The sequence below is a fragment of the Oryctolagus cuniculus genome, chromosome 13 (genome assembly GCF_051225735.1).
Source record: "Oryctolagus cuniculus isolate XC-2025 breed Fujian yellow rabbit chromosome 13, ASM5122573v1, whole genome shotgun sequence".
In the NCBI taxonomy this organism is placed as follows: Eukaryota; Metazoa; Chordata; class Mammalia; order Lagomorpha; family Leporidae; genus Oryctolagus; species Oryctolagus cuniculus.
Window position 1 is genome coordinate 44,538,970 of NC_142879.1, and position 21,649 is coordinate 44,560,618.

At 42.1% G+C, this 21,649-nt stretch overlaps 1 protein-coding gene, 1 long non-coding RNA gene and 1 pseudogene across 12 annotated transcripts in view; 2 read left to right on the forward strand and 1 right to left on the reverse strand.

The window, feature by feature from the left end:
* Nucleotides 1–21,649, forward strand: part of CACNB2 (calcium voltage-gated channel auxiliary subunit beta 2) — a 402,637-nt gene that overhangs the window by 211,093 nt on the left and 169,895 nt on the right. The window contains exon 1 of one of the 10 annotated variants that reach the window (XM_051820346.3): nt 12,869–13,146. Coding sequence (XP_051676306.1) covers nt 13,096–13,146 — 51 coding nt within the window. The 5' untranslated portion in view covers nt 12,869–13,095. 10 annotated transcript variants of the gene reach the window in all.
* On the reverse strand, nt 1,106–12,800 carry LOC138844962 (uncharacterized). Of its 2 annotated transcripts, none has more exons than XR_011381491.2 (3): nt 12,628–12,796; nt 5,032–5,158; nt 1,106–1,323 (listed from the first exon to the last, which is right to left on the reverse strand). It is a non-coding gene; the product is annotated as an uncharacterized LOC138844962 (long non-coding RNA). The 2 variants fall into 2 exon arrangements; XR_016218921.1 differs by lacking the exon at nt 1,106–1,323 and adding an exon at nt 3,454–4,750 and having other exon boundaries at nt 12,628–12,800.
* LOC138845078 (heterogeneous nuclear ribonucleoprotein A3 pseudogene) lies at nt 15,918–17,202 on the forward strand (annotated as a pseudogene).

The window sequence follows — 21,649 nt, forward strand, 5'->3', positions numbered from 1 at the left end:
GCCTATTGAGCTGCAGAGCCGGCCTCAAGTTTTTTTTTTAAATATACTTCTTTATATTCATTGAGAAATGAGGAAATATTGATTTTTTTAAGATTTTATTTATTTGAGAGGTAGAATTACAGAAGCAAGAGGGAGAGAGAGAGAGAAAGGTCTTCCTTCCGTTGGTTCACTCCCCAGAAGGCCGCAATGGCCAGAGCTGTGCCGATCCAAAGCCAGGGAGTTAGGTGCTTCTTCCTGGTCTCCCACAGGGGTGCAGGGGCCCAAGCACTTGGGCCATCTTCTACTGCTTTCCCAGGCCACAGCAGAGAGCTGGATGGGAAGAGGAGCAGCCAGGACTAGAACCGCTGCCCATATAGGGTGCTGTTGCCATAAGCAGAGGATTAACATTCTGTGCCATGGTGCTGGACTGAAAGTATTGATTTTTAAAGCACTTGCTTAAGCCATTCTTCCATGCAGATTAATAAGTCAAGTTTCGATGATTTTTAAAAAATGATATTTTAGAACATTCCTGGTTTGCTTATTCTGTTTGCGATAATGGCTTGAAAAATGTTCTGTTATTCGAAGGCACATGTGGATTGCTGGGTTGAAGTAAAAGACCATAGAAGACATGCCAATTATACAAAGAATATGTTTGCAATAATTATATCTGTGACATTTTTGTAACAAAACAGCATAGTTTTCATTCAGTTTGTCAGCCTCCAAAATTAGCAGATTAAAAAAAATTTATCAGATATAGCTAAATGCTTTCTTTGGTAATGTTCCCACCTGGGAATACTGAGTTGTACCAGTAACTTTTTAAAATTTTTTTGCTTTGTTCATTTGAGCTAGCAAGCGAGCAATACCAACAGAGAGCTCCCACCTGCTGGTTCACTCCCCAAATGTTCATAGCACCTGGAGAATCAAGGCCTGGAGCCTGGAACTCAGTCCACGTCTCCCATGTGGGTGACAGGAGCCCAACTCCATGGATCATCGCTGCTGATTCCCAGGATCTGCATCAGCTGGAACCTGGAGTCAGGAATTGGAGCCTGGAATGGAACCCAGGCACTCTGATGTGGAATGGAGGCATCTTGACTACTAGGCTAAATGCATGCTCCCCACACTCGTAGTTTTCTAAAAAGATTTGTTTATTTGAAAGAGTGACAAAAAATGAGGGGGAGAGAGAGATCTTCCATCTTGTGGTTCATTCCCCAAACGGCTTCAAGGCCTGTGCTGGACTAGGCTGAAGCCAGGAACCAGGAACACCATTTGGGTCTCCAATAGGGGTTACAGGGGCCCAAGCGCTTGGCCATGATCCACTGTCTTCCTGGGCACATTAGCAGGAAGCTGGAATGGAAGTAGAGCAGCCAGTACTCAAACTAGTGTTCTGATACAAGCTTAACCTACTGTGCCACAACACCAGCCCCCCAGTTTATAACGGCCATGTGTATTCCTTGTATTCAGCCTAGGGCACAAATTTAAGATAGTATCAGACTAACCTGCTCTGGCAGATAAAGTACAGTTCAAGAGACCAGTGTCTCGGGAACCAGGACTGAATGGGAGCTCAGTCAACTGGTTCAAGACTTTATAGAGGAAGGAGAACTTGTGCCAAAGGCCTGGATGAAGGCAGTGTGGGAGTCGAGGACAAATCAGAAGTGCCAGATTCTCAAAGTAGTTGGAGAGTTAGGCCTGGATATGTAAAGAAGAACTTTGGGGTAGCTGGCACGACTCTGCACCTGGTTCTGGAAGGAGAGCCTGAGAAGATCTGAAATACCCAGGGGCAGGTGTGTCAGGGCAACCTCCACACAACAGTCCAGAATATTACAAGTCATCAAGAACTGGGTTTTGTGGTAGAAGTTCATGAGCTTCAAGAATTCAACTTTCAAAGAGCAGGATGAAACTGCTGAGAAAAGAGGAGCATTTACATAGCCCCAAAGCTGTATTTTCCTATTGTGGTTGCACATTAGAATTATCTGGGGAGCTTTTAAAATCCACATGCGTAAGTTACATCCCAGACCAATTAAGTCAGAATCTCAAGGGATGGGATTAGTACTCATAACTTAAAGCTCCCCTATGAGTCCACTTTGTAGCAAAGCTGAGAACCACAGCTTTAAAGCAAGTGGGGGTGTTTACCTATGTATTTTGGCCTGGTTTGTCCACTTTTGTCTTGCATCGTATTCTTAGGTGTAGTAACTCATTAACCGTCATTATACCTAAGTATGCAAATACTTAGCTCAACCCTTGCACGGTTTGTCTATACAACTCTTAAGGGGTCCTGCTTACCATGACTCAAAGCACAGTATCAAAGACCGGGACTTCTGGAACCAACAACTCATTGTGTCACCCTTCTTTTTTTTTTTTTTTTTTTTTTTTTTTGACAGGCAGAGTGGACAGTGAGAGAGAGACAGAGAGAAAGGTCTTCCTTTTGCCGTTGGTTCACCCTCCAATGGCCGCCACAGCTAGTGCACTGCGGCCGGCACACCGTGCTGATCCAAAGGCAGAAGCCAGGTGCTTATCCTGGTCTCCCATGGGGTGCAGGGCCCAAGCACCTGGGCCATCCTCCACTGCCTTCCCGGGCCACAGCAGAGAGCTGGCCTGGAAGAGGGGCAACCGGGAAAGAATCCGGCACCCCGACCGGGACTAGAACCCAGTGTTCCGGCACCGCTAGGTGGAGGATTAGCCTATTAAGCCACGGTGCCAGCCTGAGTGTCACCCTTCTTTCTAAAAGCAAGTTTGGAATAGCAAGGTACTTATTCTACAGAGGCTCCTTACATTAACCTGGACATGAATTTGGGACTCAAGTAAATGAATCACTCCATTGTCAAGTGTTAGGTAAGCTTCAAGGCACCTGACCTGTTTGTATGGACCAGGCCCCAGGTGGGAACTTTGTACTTGATGATTTTCTTTATTTAGAAAATAAGAAGACATAAAACCTCCACATCTTCCAAATACTTGTTTTGGGGACATCCGCAATTTTTTCATCTGATATTCTGGGAATAGTTTTGACTTTGTAGACCTCTGGAAATGGGCTTATGATCCTTAGACCACACTGAGAGCACCACTGGTAAGGGAGATGGTCATAGTGAAACAAGTTATGGCTTCGAGTCCACAGAGGTGTGTGGGTTTCAGTTTTCACCTCTATAGAATGTTATACCTATCATTCAGCTGGGAGGATTTTTTTACTTGCCTCCCTAATCCTTTCTCCACTCAGCTTTGCTCCATGATACATTCAGATGAGCCGTGTAGGTAAAAATTATTGATGTGGATACTCAACTGTATTTTAACAAAGATTGACAGTTACTCAGGAAAAACATTCTCCCGGGGAAAGTGCTGAGCTGTTGAGAACCATATTTTATAACGTGAATAAGGGTCCTGCTGGTAATAATGTCTCACATTCCACAAACAATAAAAAAATAAGTCTCAAGTTCATAGTCTCAAGAACCCAAGTGAGGAATCATGCCCATAATGTCTTTAAAATGTGGTTGTGAATATATTTATTCTACAGTTGACAGCTGTGAATCATCTCAAAAACGTGCAGGGAGGGGAGAGACACATGCTTTAAAAAATGTAGTTGAGTCAGGGAGTAAGCAATTATGTTTTGTGATTCTCAGGACGTTTACATCTAGAAAGTAGATTGATTTCACTCTTTCCTTGGAGAAATTAGAAGGAAATCACATGGTATGAATTACGACACTTTGGCTCATGAGCACATTTTCAGCAGTCCTGTGCACCCCTTTTTTATGCTGTCTTTATCCCAAGATCATTGTTTTGTCAGACATTTTATGATCCTGTTATATTAACTATGCAAATTCATGTTTTTAAAACCTAGAAGCTCTTTTTAAAGATAACACAAATCATAAATATGGTGTTCATTATTTGTAAAATACTTGACAGACTTCATAAAGGTAATCCCGCATTAGTAACATACCATGCATATGTTTGTGTGATGAAGCACCACCGGAGACTGTACACCTTCCAGAACTCACTACATCAGTAAGACTTAGGTAAATATGAGGTGAAAATTCAGTTAACCAGGCAAATATCATTTGTTCTTTTTTTATCCTAAATTAATAAGTCCTAAAGATTATGACTGGTAGTTCTGATGGAAGTTACTGCCGAAAGTCTTTTTGCTCCAACATGTTTCATAGACTAGCAGCTGTAGTGCTGTTGGCTTGAGGACTCGATCTGCTGCATCTGGCCTGACTCCGTGGAGCATTCCCCCTTCCCTGCGCATTCTGAGGCTCAGTAGATGAAGTAATTTAAATGGTTAGTTAAGGGCAGCAGAGCCGGGACTGACTCCGGTCTGCAAATCGAAACCTAGGGCTTGACTGAATGTGCTTCAAGGTTTTACTAGATTCCTTGCTGTAAAAGCAGCAGGTGCGTTCTTGGTGAGAGCTTTACAGCTGAACGTGGCCTGGTGGACAAGCTGTGGCATGTGCATTCTTTCTAATTAGAGAAGGCAAACATATATATAAAATCTAAATTGTGTAAACATTGACAAGCATTACATATACTTAATATGCACAAATATTTAATATGCATGCATACAGATAAAAGACACCTTTGCTATGTGCTAGACAGAAATCCAATAGCATAAAAGATGGAAAGCACTTCCGCTTTGGTTGGCGCAGCCAGTGCTGCTGTGAGAAGACGACCTGTGAAGTGAGGCTCGAATGATGGCAAAAAGAAGGCAGCTAGCTGTGTGTGTCTACAGGAAACGCGTACCAAACAGAGGAAGAGAAAGCGCAGAGGCTCTGACCGTGCCCTTGGCAATCTGCGGACAGAAAGAGATGTGGGTGGGCACTGGTTCTCACCAGGCCTGCGGGCCACCGTAATTTCAGCAGCAGTGAGCGATGTGGGGGGTTTTGAAGCTCAGCGAGTGAGAAGCAGCCCCGGCTTCACACAGGACTGCTGTGACCACTCCGTGGAGATGGGACCAGGTGCAGAGGACACATTCAGGGCCCTAGGGGCTCTTGGTCATGGAGGGTGGGCCTGAGAAAGGCAGCATGGTTTGGGCGTGGGGAACACGGTAGAGTAGGAAGAAACAGGACTTACTGCGAAGTGTTTGGTCTGGAGCGCTCCAGCGGTGCTATTTGCCATGGTGTGGGAGAGCAGCAGGGGGCGCCGCGGCTGGCCGGAGGGGAGGGCATCTTGCTGGCTCTCAGTTCTAGAGGCTGGAACGCTAAGGAAAACCCCACCTCATGAAAAGGGAGACTTAGAACCAGGACTACAGAATACCGATTCCCTCAACACCAGTGAGAAATGAACATTTCAGGAGAACTCTTTGAGACAGCAGCTTTAGGAGAGGGGACGAGTGGGGCTCTCTCAGAACCCCCTCTCTCTGCCACCTCCTCCATCCCCCGCACATACAGCAGATGCAGTAAATCACTGGAAGTTGTATTAAGGAGAAATAACAAAACATCATACATACCAGATTGAGTTACATAGAAAGTACTACTACAGAAAGTAATCAGTAGTTCTTTTATAGTGAACTCTGGAAAGACATGTAGTTTTAATGGTACGGAAAGAGGGGTTTACCGTGTTAAATGCAGGTTATAAGTACCAAAAAATTACAAGCTATGCTTTTCAGGGTCAGATTCACAATGCAGCAAATCCATGGGTGGATAAAGAGCTCCAAGGAGTCCCCTTAAACACTCGGTCCTTCTTCTGTTTTTGCTGGCCTGGTCTGAAGGGGCAGCCTCGGGGTAGATCACTTGGCCGGGCTTCTTCTTTGCTGAGAGTTGTCTTCTTGGGAAAGAGAATCCTTTTCAGTTCTTGCGGTGGATTGGTTGTGAAATGCCTGAATTTAACCTGCTGTCTCAAAAAGGACATTGTTTAGATAATGTAAGCACTTAACTAATGATAAAGAGAACATAGTGAGCTTAAAAAAAAAAAAAAACAGCTAGTTTATTAATAGAGAAGGACACAAGGCCAACTGACTTTTCCGCACGGCTCAGTGTTTTTCTGGAATAAGAACGACTTCATTTGTTTGGTGACTGGTTTGAATGAAGACTGTTTCATCCACAGCTACATGACTGGGGGTAACGGGCTAGTTAGAGAAATAAAATCTGAGGAAGGAAGTTTCATAATCTAACTGGTTGGGTTAAACAGTAAAGATTTAGGTCAAAATTCCTTTGCTCTTTCCCATACCCTTCTTGATCAATAACCAGTAGTTCTCCTGGGCACCTTGTTAGATGAAGTTTAAAAAAACAAATACCATCCAGGACTACTCAATTGCGTATGACCTTATCCAGTTTGTTTTTTACTGTGGCATGTGAGGTTGTTTCCTGCCGCCTCTACTTCTTGAGAGAACTGTGTATTATTTTCTGAAAACACATGTGAACCGTTTCGCGTGGACACACATTCTAAAGATTAATTTTGCTTTTGTGATTCACTGGCTAGTGCATACCATAATCATACATATTTGTACACATGTCATGGCCTTTTCGTAATCCAAGACAACACAGTTGATGCAGAAGCTCTGCATTGGTGTGTAAGCAAGGGAATTTTTCACAGTCCTTGCTGGTTGGATAAATAAGTCTACACTTTAAATTCTGGACTGGTCACTTGAAGTATGTGACCTCCAAAATTCTGTACTTTGATTTTTTTGTCTCCTGGCAACATAATATATTAATACTTTGACTATTACCTCTCCATCCTGTAAGATCTGCTGTTTTAAAGTTTAAAACAATAAATCAGAAAGTTGTGTCATATTGAAAGCTCAGAATCACTGCAGCTCTCTTCTCTGCCTTCTGTTTATATCCACAGATAATAACAGTGCTGAATACAAACAGCAATAAAAAGAATCCTTTTTTCAGATTACTGAGCATGCATCCTTAGTTATGAAGCCAGCTCTCCAGGAGTTCTCTCATTTTCTTTTTCAGTAAGCTATTTCACGGTGTAGCAGAGATGCCTTGGAGGTGGAGTGGTGGTGTGGTGCAAGGCAACTGGAAAACAGCTAAAGCAGAATGTTAGGGTGTGAATGTTCACTAGGGCTGTAGCAACCGCAGGTGCTTCCATCTGACTGAAATGTGACACCCCGCTGCTCCAGTGGCCTCTGAGAGCTTCTCCTGTAATCCTAGAATAACCAAACACTTTGCTGAGCCCACAGGCACTGACTGTTGGCTAAGATGTTCCAAATTCCCAGGGGTGTAGTTTTCCTACTCCTTTTTTGCCTCTCCAGTCCCCTCTCCCACTTTTGGGCAACCTGAAATAAACCCAGAAATGATTTGCATTTCACAGGCTATCATCTTGGATTATTCTTCAAAGTACTTCATGAAGACATGTTGACATAAAGGACGCCATTGCGGATGGCAGTCTCGGTACCATGGGCATGTTAACCTGGACCCTTCTTTGCTGTGGGGGCTGTGCTGTGCATGGCGGGATGTTCAGCATCCCCTGGCCTCTGGCTGCGCCGTGCCATTGAACTACCCATCACTTCTGTGGTTGTGGCAACCAGTGATGGCTCCAGAAAGTGTCCAGTGTCCCCTGGGGGCTAAAATCACTCCCAGATGAGAAACCGGTGAGTTACAGCAAACGATTTATTTGGCAACTCGGGTAGTCCAGAGTGTACAGCTGTCCTTTGAAAACCTACCCACTTTTTCTAGATTAGGAACCCAAGGGATGGTATTTTCTTGTTGTTTGTATGTTTTTCTTATTTTCCAGTACTTAATGATGAAAATGAATTATAACCAGAGGATTTATTTTATAGCTAGAAATATAAGAGAACATATGTTACTTTTGGTAATTGGTTCTATAATATGTGTTTTAGGCATTCAGTTACCTAACTTGAAAGTCTACTGGAAGTATGAAAAGCCAAAAATTACTATTGGATATGATTTACTCATCTAAGGATTGCCTTTTCCCTTAACACCGAAAAGTTACCAAATTGTCTTGGACTTATTATTTCTTCTAGTTTCGGCATGACAAACTACCTCGCATCTAAATTGCATCACTTCCTGTGCTGTGTGCAACCCTGTTACTCTCTTTTCTGTTTTCACTCTCAGGAGTCTCCCTCTCATGGATGGATGCACTTCCTCCTTCCTTCCTTCCTTCCTTCCTTCCTTCCTTCCTTCCTTCCTTCCTTCCTTCCTTCCTTCCTTCCTTCCTCTCTCTCTCTCTTTCTCTCTTTCTCTCTTTCTCTCTTTCTCTCTTTCTCTCTCTTTCTCTCTCTTTCTCTCTCTCTCTCTCTTTCTCTCTTTCTTTCTCTCTTTCTTTCTCTCTTCTCTTTCTCGCTTTCTCTCTCTCTTCCTCTCTTTCTCTCTTTCTTTCTTGAATTAGAGAGAGAGAGACAGAGAGAAAGGTCTTCCTTCTGTTGGTTCATCCCCCAAATGGCCGCCATGGCCAGAGCTACGCTGATCCGAAGCCAGGAGCCAGGTGCTTCTTCCTGGTCTCCGACACGAGTGCAGGTGCCCAAGCACTTGGGCCATCCTCCACTGCCCTCCCAGGCCAACAGCAGAGAGCTGGACTGGAAGAGGAGCAGCTGGGACTAGAAAATGGCGCTGGTCCCTCCTTCATTTCTCATTATACTCTTCCCAAGGACCTCAATACAACATCTCTCAATCCCATTTGAGAGCGAGAAAGAAATCTGAATTAATAAGAATGGTAATGCTTGAAAGATACAAACATAAAACAGTATTGTTTAGTATTAAGAGAGTTTTTAGGAGTTTAGGAAGACATAGAAATTCCCATTTGTTTCATTTAGAATCTCTTCAGTTTTTTGTTTATGTGAAATTATTATTAGTTATTAATATTTTATTGTAAATATGGTTTAATAGCATGTTAAACTAAAGTGACCCAGGCTTGAAAGCTAGTGATAATATATGCCATTATCAGAAAAGAAGGGAACTGTGTTTCAAATTTAAAACTGGCATCCAAGTGTAAATTTTTTTGAAAATTTCAGAACGTTTATTTCAGATACAGGATAAATATGTGCCAAATTTTTAAAAAAAATTTGTTTTATTAACTTTTATTTATTTGAAAGCCAGAGACAGAGAGCTCCGATCTGCTGGTTCACTCCCCAGATGATCACAATAGCTGGAGCTGGGCCTGGAACCAAGAACTCAATTTGGGTTTCGCTCATGAGTGACAGGGACCCAACTACTTGAGCCATCACTTGCTGCATCCCAGGGTCCTCCATAACAGGAAGTTCGAATCTGGAGCGGAGCTGATACTCAAATTGAGGCATTCCCAATATGGGATGAAGGCATCCCAGGTAGAGTCTTAAATACTGTGCTAGGTGCCTAATCCTCTATTTTTTTTTTTTTTAATTCAATGAGAGAACCAATGGAGTAATAAAGACAGTTTAAAAGATTATGAGAGAGACGTCAGTATTTAGAGGCATTGAAACAGAATGCTGGGCCAGGATTGTTATATTAGATACAGCACTAGTTGATATCCTGTAAACAGAGCAGTAAAACAATAATTTAGGAGGTTATTTTTCAAATCGGACAGCAATCAATCTTGCATTTGTACTACACAAATTATTTTCTTCTGGATAAATTCATTTGCATTTCTGTCATTTTTCTACAAGTTAATGTCTACCTAACAGAAATATAAAATACCCTAACCCATAGTAAATAGTTAAACAAGGTTTGTAATTATCCTAGAAAGTTAATTACTCTTAGTTGCCTGTTAGATGCTTAAAAAAAAACTTGATATTGAAAAAAAATGCATTCATTGTAGAAAGTTTGAAACTACTAACTTTTTTAAAATGAAAGGAAAAAATACTCAACACCTACAACTACTGTTTATATAATTTTTATGTTTCCTTACAAGTTTTTTCTAGATGCTTTTAACACTGGTATCTTGATTGTATTGTAAAACAAATCAGTTGTCTACTTTTATTCTTACACTAACTCTTATCTCTCATGGTTATTTGTTAGCTGATGAAAGAATCCCATAAGCATTTAATAGTTATAGAATTATCTGGCACTTTTGAGATTGTGAGTCATTTAACATTTTCTAATTTTAGACTTTTATTCTAATATACAAAGAAATATACAAATAATGGCCAGTGGTATAGGTAGGACCTGGTTAAGAATGGAAATATCACTAATGTTGCATCTGCACCCTAAAAGCCCTTACAGATGTTCTTCTCTGTAGGTGCAACCACTGTCAGGGATTTGGTACTCATCATTTTCCTATTTGTTTTTTTTAAGATTTATTTATTTATTTGAAAGTCAGAGTTACAGAGAGGAGAGGCAGAGAGAGATCTTCCATCCAATGGTTCACTCCCTAGATGGCCGCAACGGCAGGAGCTGCGCCGATCCAAAGCCAGGAGCCAGGAGCTTCTTCCGGGTCTCCCATGCAGGTGCAGGGGCCCAAGGACTTGGGCCATCTTCCACTGTTTTCCCAGGCCATATCAGAGAGCTGGATCGGAAGAGGAGCAGCCGGGACTAGAACCGGTGCCCATATGGGATGCCGGCACTTCAGGCCAGGGTGTTAACCCGCTGCGCCACAGAGCTGGCCCCGATTTTCCTATTTGTCTTTATCCTTTACCACTTACATAATGCACATACATAGATATATAGTATTTTTGCAAAATTTCAACTTTATACAATGGATGACATAGTTTTTTAATTTGTATTTCTTTAAGGTATATAATATGATCTTTTCATATACACAGTAAAATGATACTGAACCCTTATCTTTTTCCATACATAAAAATCAATTTAAAATGGATTAAAGACCAAAATGTAAGACCTGAAACCAAAAAAGTTAAAAGAAGAAAACATGGGAAAGAATCTTTATATTGAGCTTGGCAATAAATTTTTGGACATCGCACCAAAAATGCAGGCAGCAAAGCAAAACAAACAAGTTGGGACTACATAAAAGTAAAAGGAAAGAGTCATCAGAATGAAAGACAGCCTTTGGATTGGGGAAAAATACTTATAAATCATGTATCTGATAAGGGATTGGTATAAAAAACATATAAACTCATACACCTCAATAGAAAAAAATTCAACCTGATTTTAAAATGAGCAAAGGACCTGAATAGACATTTCTCTAAAGAGGACTTGAAAATGGACAACAGGTATATGAAAAGGTGTTCAGTCTCCCTAATCATCAAGGAAATGCAAATCAAAACCAGTTAGCTAACACTGAACACCGGTTAGGATGGCTGTTCTAAAGACCAGAGATAACAAGTGTTCATGAAGGAGGGAAGAAAAAGGAACCTGGTACACGGAGCCGCTTATGTCTCAGAGTTACACAGCGCAGTGTGTGTGGGGATTTATCCGTGTAGCCAGCTTCTGAACCGTTGGCTTTCACCACTGCGTAGTATCCCCAACTTCTTATATCCACTTTTCTGTTGAAATACATTTAGGCTGTTGGCAGTGTTGCTTGGGACGTGTTACACACTCACCTGCCTGCGTGGAGGCGTCTCTGGCTGTGTGCTGAGGGGCAGGCTGCCAAGGGTAAGGGCATTTTGCCACATCCCTAATGTGACTTTGGCCAGTGGTTAACCCAGCAGTGAATGAAGGTCTGCTTGCTCTGTTAGTAGCAAAACATGGCTATGGAGGGCCACTCTGCAAGCACTTAAGGTTTTGTGCGCTACACGGTGTCTGTCACAGTTACTGAACTCTGTTCTTGTAACCGAAAGCAGTCATAGGTTATATAGAAATGAAGGAGGGTGGCCATGTTCTAATAAATTCTTACTTAGAATTTCATTTGTCACAAAATAGCATTCTTTTAATTTTTTCCCCCTCCTCATTTAAAAACATATTCTTAGCTTACAGTTTTACAAAACAAGGACTGGCTAGAATTGCCAACCCCTGGCCGGCGCCGCGGCTCACTAGGCTAATCCTCTGCCTGTGGCACCGGCACCCAGGGTTCTAGTCCGGATTGGGGTGCCAGATTCTGTCCTGGTTGCTCCTTTTCTAGTCCAGCTCTCTGCTGTGGCCCGGGAAGGAAGTGGAGGATGGCCCAAGTGCTTGGGCCCTGCACCTGCATGGGAGACCGGGAGGAAGCTCCTGGCTTCGGATGGGCGCAGCGTGCCCGGGCTGGCCGTAGTGGCCATTTGGGGGGATGAACCAATGGAAAAAGGAAGACCTTTCTCTCTCTCTCTCTCTCTCTCTCTCTCTCTCTCTCTCTCTCTCTCACTGTCTATTCTGCTTGTCAAAAAAAAAAAAAAAAGAAAAAAGAAAAGAAAAAGAATTGCCAGAATTGCCAGCCCCTGCTTATTATCCTTCCCAAGATGCAGTATTTGTGATTTCTTAAATGTTTTTACTATAACAGTATGAAATGGTAAACCATTATTTTAGTTTGTATTTCCTGGTTAGTAGTGAAGTGAAGCATTTTATCCTGCGTCTTGGCTTCTTCTCTTTGGTTTCTCTATGCATGTCTCTCTCCCTTTAGTCATTGAGAGTGGGTCTTTTTTTTTTTTATTGGCTTGGAGGAGTTTTTAGTTTATGGTTTACGGATGATGAGCTTCTGTTATGCGTATTGGAAACATGTTCTCAGTAGTGTGGTCATTTGTTTCACCCTTTTAAAAGTGCCTCTTGATGAAAAGATGTTGCTAATTTAAATTAAATAAATTTTTCCAGGCCATACTTATTAAACTGGAAAAATGTATTTTGCTTATCACTGAGAAGTTGAGAAGCAATCAGAGAAAGGTAGCACTTTCTTGTATGCCAAAAAAGCAGAACTTACTTCACTGGGTGGAAGTGGACGACTGTTGTCACCGGGAGTGCCAGCCTTTTTCAGGACAGTAGTTGGGGGCTCCGGGCTCTGAGCGGCTCTCCGCAGCGCCCTGGCCCGCGTGCCTGGGGGCCTGCAGCTGATACTAATGAAGTGTTGCTGTGCTCTGATGCGCCTGCAGGCCTCTCTCTTCCAAGCCAGCTGACGCAATTCAAAGTTGAAGAGGACCCTCCCCCTCGCTTTGTTAATTGACTTTGATGGGCGCTCTGCCGTGCCTAAGTGGTTCTGGAAGAGACGGGAGCTGTGGTAATGTGAAGAATTTTAGGAAGTCTACACGCCCCACCCCGGCAGGCGAAGGGAAGTCCTTGGGGTGCTGTGGAGCAGAGCACCGCTGGGCTGCCTGGAGCTTGCGCTGAGTTCTTGCTCTCGGGAAGGACGAGTGTACGCGCGAGTCCTGGGCTCCCTAGGAACTGGTCTGGCATGCTTGACAGGCACCTCGCGGCTCCGCACACCCAAGGCCTTGTTCTCGAGGTGAGCAGAAGGAGGGAAGCAGGCCAGTTGCACTGTGTGGTTTAATGGAATCAAGAATGTAGTGAACTATTAAATGGGCTCAAGCCAAAACGAGGGTAGTTGCTTTCCTTTTTAACGATTTTCTTGTCTTGCCAGAAAGGGCATTCCCAGTGCTATTACACAAAGGCTGGGGTGGTTTCAGCAAATAAAGCTGTAACTCTAACTCTGGCTTCAGTTAGTGTCTGGGTGAGAGAAAGGGGCAGAGAAACTTCGTGGAAAAACAGCAGCTTTTCCCAGCTGCAGACCAGCACTTGCTGCCTTGTGGCTCGTCTGACAGCCTGTCCACGGAGCTGCTGCTCTGCCTCCGAGACCTTATCCTGTAACTCATGATGATTTGATTTCCTGTGTTGCTGGAAATTAAGATTTTGTTGCTGTTTGTCACTTAAAATTTTTTGAACTTAATGCACTAGAGACTTGAGAGTCTGAGGTTCAAAACGCTTAGGTGCAGAGCTTTCCCACACAAGGACTAGCTGTTGAAGTTTTGGGATTTGGTCTGAAACTTTCAAGACAAGATTGGTGCATCTCTAGGGTAAACTTTAAGGGAAAAAATTCCAGAACCCAAAATTTGTACCAGAGTAGACAAATTTAAAAATCGTAAGGTTACAAATAGTTCAATCTACCCTAAATCTAATTTAAGAGAAAAAATATTTTCTAAGAAATATCTGAGTGCTAATCATTGTTCTGGGTTGAAGCATATGAAAGTATTAGCACAATCAGTAATGAGACACTTTGTTTTATCTGTGTGATTTTGGTGATCTTTTATTAGATGCCATGTCAGTTGTCTACAGGCACAGAATCGGCCAGGCTTGTGGTGGTTCTCATTAAATTTTTGTATAGCACAGTTATATTCCTTTGGGCTCTGGCATGGCCAGCACTATTTATCAAGGATTTCTGGGCATTAGATAACTGTCCACAAGTTGCTGAGCTTTGTCAATGTCACTCACATTTGAATTAGGAGTTGTTGAAGCCCTGTTTATTTTGAGGGGCGTCTGGAATCATCCTTCCCTGTAAACTTGCCTGCTCTCTAAGACATCTATCAGATATGAAATAACTGCTGTATTTTTCCTGCAGATGAATCCTATTTGAATTAGGGAAATATATAACCCAAAACCCAAATGTCACGTATCCAAATTGCCCAATACATTGCACTGGTCGTTTTGAATATTTTCAGCCATTAAACCAAACACAATAATGTCAGGGTTTTTAATGGGAATACCAATTGCTATATGATTCTGAAGTGATCAGACAAGTAGTTTGAGACAGGACTGGAAAGAACTGTAGGATAAAGTATGTTGGGAAATCTGCTCAGGGAAGCTTATCCTTTTAAACCACTTCTTTCAGGCTGTGCTTTCTGCTTCCTGTGGCTTGGCCACTTCTTAATCTAACTGCTATAGTTTTGAATAGGACTTGTAAGCACATGGAATTTTGTTTAAATGAAGCTTAAATAACACTTTATAAAGATTTTATTCAGTAACTGTTTAACACATTCATTGCAGTCTTTCTCAGTTTTCCAATAATGTACAGAAATATTTCTATTTAGTTGCACAGTAATATAAATGGAGAGAATTTTTAAAAAATACATATCAGATACTTCAGGAAGTTCATGGAAAAGTGGAATTAGAAGTACATTTATTGTGATGTAAAAAATTTTGAAATCCGTGGATAGTTTTTCCATAATGTGTTTTCTGGGCACTTTTTGAATACCTGTCATATATATCTGATTTGTATTTGCATATTTATAGGTGTCCATATAAGTATTATGAAATAGCTTTTTAGGATGCTGAATAAACTGTGTGATGCTTGTTTTTATTCTAATCCGAATGTGCTATCAGTTTTTATCAATTGTGCATTCTAAAGTCACTGAAGATCTCAACTATATTAAAACATATTTAGTAGTTTTTCGTTTAATTTTCATCATGCACTAAAATGAAATAATATTCCAGTGCAATTTGGTAAAGTTACTTTTTCACTGCCAAAGACAAAAAACAAATCATCAGTCTGCTGATAATTTTTTAAGATTTATTTATTTGAAGGCAGAGTTAGAGATGTTATAGCTGCTGGTTCACTCCTCAAATGGTCACAGTGGCTGGAGCTGGGCCGATCCAAAGCCAGGTGTGGGGAGCTTCTTCTGAGTCGCCCATGTGGTTGCAGGGGCCCAAGTACTTGGGCCATCCTCCACTGCCTTCCCAGGAAGTAGAACCACCAGGACTTGAACTGGCACCCATATGGGATGCCGGCATCGTAGGCAGTGACTTTGCTTCAACAACACCGGCCCCAGTCGGCCTCATATTAAGTGTGCTCGTTATCTTTTTATGGATTCTTATGTTGCAGCGTAAGTTTCTTCAACAGGGTATCTTGAATGGCTTTCCTTAGACCCAGGTGGTCTACCCCTTCTATCTCAATCCTTCCCTTCCAACAAATGAGAGTGATCGCTCCGATCTGTGCAGTAGGATGCTCTACATTAGTTTTTGAGTCTTTTCTGATGTGATTAGGGGCCAGTGTTTGGACCCAGTCAACCCTAACTTGAATACTAGATAGTACTTAATAATAAAAGTTTGCTCTTCTCTGAGCCTCAGTTTCATCATGTGTTAAATTCAGAATCTTATCTGTGTTGCCAGAGAATATTTTTCAGAGTGCATATAGATTGTGATTACATGTAGACCATTTAGCATGGTATCTACTGGAACTAAGGGAAGGAGTGTGCCTACCTACATTTTCCGCAGAGGCTAAGGATGAGAGAACTTAGCTCTGAGATACCAAACTGGCATTTATGGCGGACAGCAAGGGAAAGTTCGAGTTGTTTTTATTTTCATGTTGGAAGAAAGATGAACACCCCTCTGAAGTGGGACTGTTAATCAGATATGTGTAGATCTGCGTTAGGGGGCTGGGAGGAAAAGCAAATGTGGTTCTTCTAAAATTGTAAATCTTTTACGGCTACTCGAAGACTTTATGGCTTCACTTGGTGGTCAGTGTCGTCCTCATTTCCAAAATGGTGAAAAACCAGAGCTCCCATATTGAACTCGAGTTGGAAAAGGCAAGACCCATCTCACACTGGAGGGCTATGATCCAAAGGACCCAGAGGAGTTGAGGAAACTGTTGACTGGTGATCTGAGCTTTAAAACTACAGATGATAGTTTGAGAGAACATTTTGAGAAATGGGCACACTCACAGATTGTGTGGTAATGAGAGACCCCCGAAGGACACATCCAGGGGCTTTGGTTTTGTGACTTGTGTTGAAGAGGTAGATGCGGCCGTGTGTGCTCGACCACACAAGGTTGATGGGAGTGTTCTGGAACCCAAGAGAGCTGTTTCCAGAGAGGATTTGGTAAAGCCTCTCACCGTGAAGAAGGTTTTTGTTGGTGGTATTAAAGAAGATACAGAGGAATATAATTTGAGAGACTACTTTTGAGAAGTATGGCAGGATTGAAACCATAGAAGTTATGGAAGACAGGCAGATGGGAAAAAGGATTTACTTTTGTAACTTTTGATGATCAAGATGCAGTTGATGAAATTGTTGTTCAGAAATACCACACTATCGTAATGGGCAGAGTTGTGAAGTGAAAAAGACCCTTTCTAAACAAGAGAAGCAGTCTGCTGCAGGGTCACCAAGAGGCCGTGGAGAGCATCTGGCAACTTCATGGGTCGTCAAGGGAACGTTGGGGGTAGTGGAGGTGATTTTGGCTGTGGTGGAAACTTTGGTGGAAGAGGAGGCTGTGGTGTGGAGGTGGAGGCAGCAGAGGAAGTTACGGGGGAGGTGATAGTGGCAGCTGTGGTGGTGGTCCTGGTTACGGCAGCAGAGGAGGCTGTGGTGGTGGTGGACCAGGATCTGGAAACCAGGGTGCTGGCTCTGGTGGAGGAGGAGGATGTGATGGTTACAATGAAAGAGGAAACTCTTTAGGTAACGCTGCTGGTGGTGGAAACTCAGTAATTTGGTGATTACAGTGGAGACCAGCAATCAAATTACGGACCCACGAAAGGGGCAGTTTTGGTGGAGGAAGCTGGTGCGTTCCCTGTGGTGGTGGTTACGCATCTGGTGGTAGAAGTGGTGGATATGGTAGCGGAAGGTTCTAAAACAGCATAAAAGGACTACAGTTTTTGGTTTTTTTTTAAGATTTGATTTATTTTTACATGAAAGTTACACAGAGGAGAGACAGAGAGAGGGAGGGAAAGAGAGGGAGAGAAGGGGAGAGAGACAGTCGTCTCATGCAATAGAAGAACTGTAAAAATCTGCCACAGAAGGAACCGTGATCCATAGTCAGAAAAGTTACTGCAAGAACTTAGACAAGAAACCCTACTTGTTCAGAACCGTCATAGCCACAGTTTGCAAAAAATGTAGCTCTTGATTAATGCAATGTAGTGTCAGCTAGATGTTCTTTCCTGAGGTCTTTTATCTGTTGTAGCTTTGTCTTTTTCTTTTCATTACATTAGATATATTGCCATGTAAATTGTGATAGTGGTACCAGGAATAAAAAAACTAAGGAATTTTTAACTTTTCAGTATTTGTGTAGTTTAGTTTTTCTACATTTTAGTACAGAAACTTTAACACAGTGCAGTTTTAAAGGTGTTTCCTTGTGAGTTAACAAGTAAAGAAGAGCATTGTTAACTACTATGTTGCATGAATTTTGCTAAAGTTAACTGTAAAGAAACACCTACTGACTTGTGGTTAAGGGGAATCTCTTTTCCCCATTTCCAAACCGTGATATGAATGGGCACTGACGTGTGCAGTGTATGTTTTAGATAAATAGGATTGGGTATTTAAATTAGCATATTTGTGAATTTAATAGCATTAAGATTACCTTCAAATGAAAAATCTCAGAATTCCTATTTGGTTTGTGCATTTTCTTTCAAAACGTAATCCTGTGATTTTTAGATTTGCTGAGTCCTAGCTGTGTTAGAAATTTCTGCATTCTACGCTTACCTTGGCCACATGTGAGCTGCTGCCGTAGCTGCCCTCTGAGAATTCTGGGAGGCAATGGTGGGTGTTTCCCCAGTCTAACCTGGAAAACCATTTGTAACCACATCAAAATACGGGCCCACCACGCTTGCTGTGTCTGAACGTATTAGGTGGCTACATTTATTTTTAAAGCACAGGAGGCCCATAAATCTGATTATTTTCCTTATTTACTTTTTTTTAATTGGATACAAGCTTTCAGTAAGAGAATAAAATCCATGTATTATTGAACCTTTAAAAAAAAAAAAAGAAAAACCAGAGCTCCCAATTGGAAATAAGTGTGAGAGAACAGAAAAGATAATGGAGGTTAAATATTCCAAGAAGTGTAGTCATTTTAGGATTATTATTCCTTCTTTTTCTTACTTTGTTAGGATTCTTCTTTTTTTACCTTGTTATTGATAAAGAAGTTTTTATTTTAAAAAAGAAGTTAGATGAGACTGTATTTCCATATATTATAAAAAACAATGGTCTAAGGCTACAGCTTTCTGCATCACTTTGCATGTATAATTCATCCTTAAATGGAAATGTCGGGCTGTGAGGCCTGGGGGCCAGCACACACCCGCAGTGATGCTGGCTGCACCAGTGGACAGCCACTGTCTCTGATTTCACCTTACGCACAGAGCAGTCCCTCTGGGGAAGTGATCATCTTGCATGATTGCAACAGATTAATCAGACTTGTGAAGTTATTTTTGTTATGAAAATTGACAAAACCTGAAAGAACTTTATCTCTCAAAGTATTAATTAGAAGTCACAGCTATTAAAAACAGAATTAATGTTAAGGGAAGTGTTGCAGAAGGAGAAACGCATACGTCTCACCATTCTGGGCCCAGTGTGTTTTGCTGGCGTGTTAGATAGCACTTTTTCTCCATCCATACGTAGTTTTATAGTTCTGTCAGGACAGACTACTGTGGATTCTTTTTTCTTTCGACTTTATTTTGCAACGATTGTGTCATCACTGCATAAATTATCATTTGTATTTGCCATTATTTATTCAAATAAAATGGCCACTTATTGTGGGACATTTAGGTTGAATCTATAATTTGAATTTTGTACATAAATAAGTCTACAGTAAAAATTTTGAACATATGGTTATGTCTCTGTGTGTCTCTTTCTCTCTGTAACTGTTTTTTTTAACTTTTATTTAGCAAATAGAAATTTCCAAAGTACAGCTTATGTATTATAACGGCTTTTTCCCCCCCATAACTTCCCTCCCACCCGCAACCCTTCCATCCCCCGCTCCCTCTCCCATTCCATTCACATCGATTCATTTTCAATTATCTTTATATACAGAAGATCAATTTAGCATATATTAAGATTTCAAAGTAACTGTCTTTTAAATAAAATAAATCTAAAACAAAAAGAATACATTTGTCTACTGTCTTTCTGAAATAATTGAATTATAATGCCTATGTTTTTGACTGTAACTGAGGAATGGAGGTCCAGTATGTTTACATGAGCTAAATTTAAGCTCAGTGGAGGTTTATATTTTACAGAGACTTCAAACCTATCCTCTTTTCTTTGCGTGTCAATGAAGAATTAGGAGCTCCCAGGACACTGTAGAAGGTGTGACTGAGCTTTGTGGTAATAATGCTACCTAAGCTAATAAGAGAGAGTGTTTAAATAATAGTAGGTTCCTACTTCTGACACAGTATCTACTGTGGGGGTGAGAAAATATGTATTGGCTTAATTTCTGCAGCTGAGTTGCTACACCTTACTTGTCTGAAACTATTTTCCGTTCCGGAAGCTTCATCTTGGCACTCAAAATGCCATGAAAATTGAAGACAGTACACTAAGTGGACTAAGACTTGAGAGGACAAAATTACATGGTTCAACTTATGTGAGGTGTTTGAAAGAGTCAAATTCATGACAAGTGAGAGCAGAATGGTGGTTCCAGGGGCTGGCAGGCAGGGGAAATGGGGAGTTGTTGTTAAATAAGTGTGGACTTTGAACTGAAGATGGATGGGGGGATGACTGCCCAGTAACAATAAATGCACTTAATGCCTCTGAACTATACACTTAAAAGTAGTAAATTTTGTGTATTTTATGACAATTGTACAATACAATTAAAAACTCTGTGTTGCTAAGGCCAAATGCTTTATATGTAGTATCTTTGTTTTTTAACTTTTTTAAAGATTTATTGAGAGAGAGAGAGAGAGGTCTTTCGTCTGCTGGTTTGCTCCCCAAATGACAACCATGGGCAGAACTGGGCCAGGACGAATACAGGGGTTAGGAACTCCTTCTGGGTCTCCCATATGGGAGGCAAGGGCCCAAGCACTTGGGCCATCTTCTGCTTTCCCAGGCACATTAGTGGGGAGCTGGATCAGAAATGGAGCAGCTGGGACTCAAACTGGCACTTAACTAAGGGAGTGCTAGTGTCACAGATGGCAGCTTAACCTGCTGCACCACAATGCTGGCCCCTTATGGAGTTTCTTTCTTTCTTTTTTTTAGATTTATTTTATTTATTTTAAAGAGTTACGTAGAGAGAAAGGGAGAGAGAGAGAGGTCTTCCATCTGCTGGTTCATTCCCCAGTTGGCCGCAACGGCCGGAGCTGTGCTGATCCTAAACCAGCAGTCAGGAACTTCTTCCGGGTCTCCCACATGGGTGCAGGGCCCAAGGACTTGGGCCATCTTCCACTGCTTTCCCAGGCCACAGCAGAGAGGCGGCGGCTTTACCTACTATGCCATAGTGGGTTTCTTAATCTTCACAGCAGCCCAGTGAGGTGCATTCCCACCTCCATTTTACAGATGAAGAATCTGTGCATCACCAGGTTTGTCACTAGACTGGGCCACGCAGGTGTCCGTGACAGAAGTAAGGATGGGTAGCTGGCCAGCATCCTGGTAGTGCATATGCCACATACAGATGTGCCCGTGCATCGCTGCTGTTTTGCTTCTGATAATCAGGTTCTGGAATTGCCCCAACTACCTAGGAATGGGTATCAAGGTTCCCTGGATCTTCATTCAAGGACTCCTTCTTGACCTTGAACCCTGAGAGTCCTCTAGCAGAGGCTAGGGCCATCCCCCATCCTTCCTGTAGTTCCCTGGGCTTGGCCGGCCTTCAGCAGTAAAACCAGACCAGCTGTTCATTGCTTCTTAGGCCACACTCATGAAAATCACTTAACAGGCATGATACCAAGATCATCTCAAATAAACTTGTGCTTTAACAATCGTTTGTGGGGCTGGCACTGTGGTGAAGCGGATAAAGCCGCCGTCTGCAGTGCTGGCATCCCATAGGGGTGCCGATTTGAGTCCTGACTGCTCCTCTTCTGATCCAGCTCTCTGCTATGGCCTGGGAGAGCAGTAAAATATGGCCCAAGTCCTTGGGCCCCTGCACCAGCGTGGGAGACCCAGAGGAGGCACCAGGCTCCTGGCTTAAGATCGGCACAGCTCCGGCCATTACAGCCAACTGGGGAGTGGGCCAGTGGATGGAAGTCTGTGTCTCTGTCTGTCTGTCTCTCTCACTCTAACTTTCAAATAAATAAATAAAATCTTTAAAAATATTTTGTAATCCCCTCT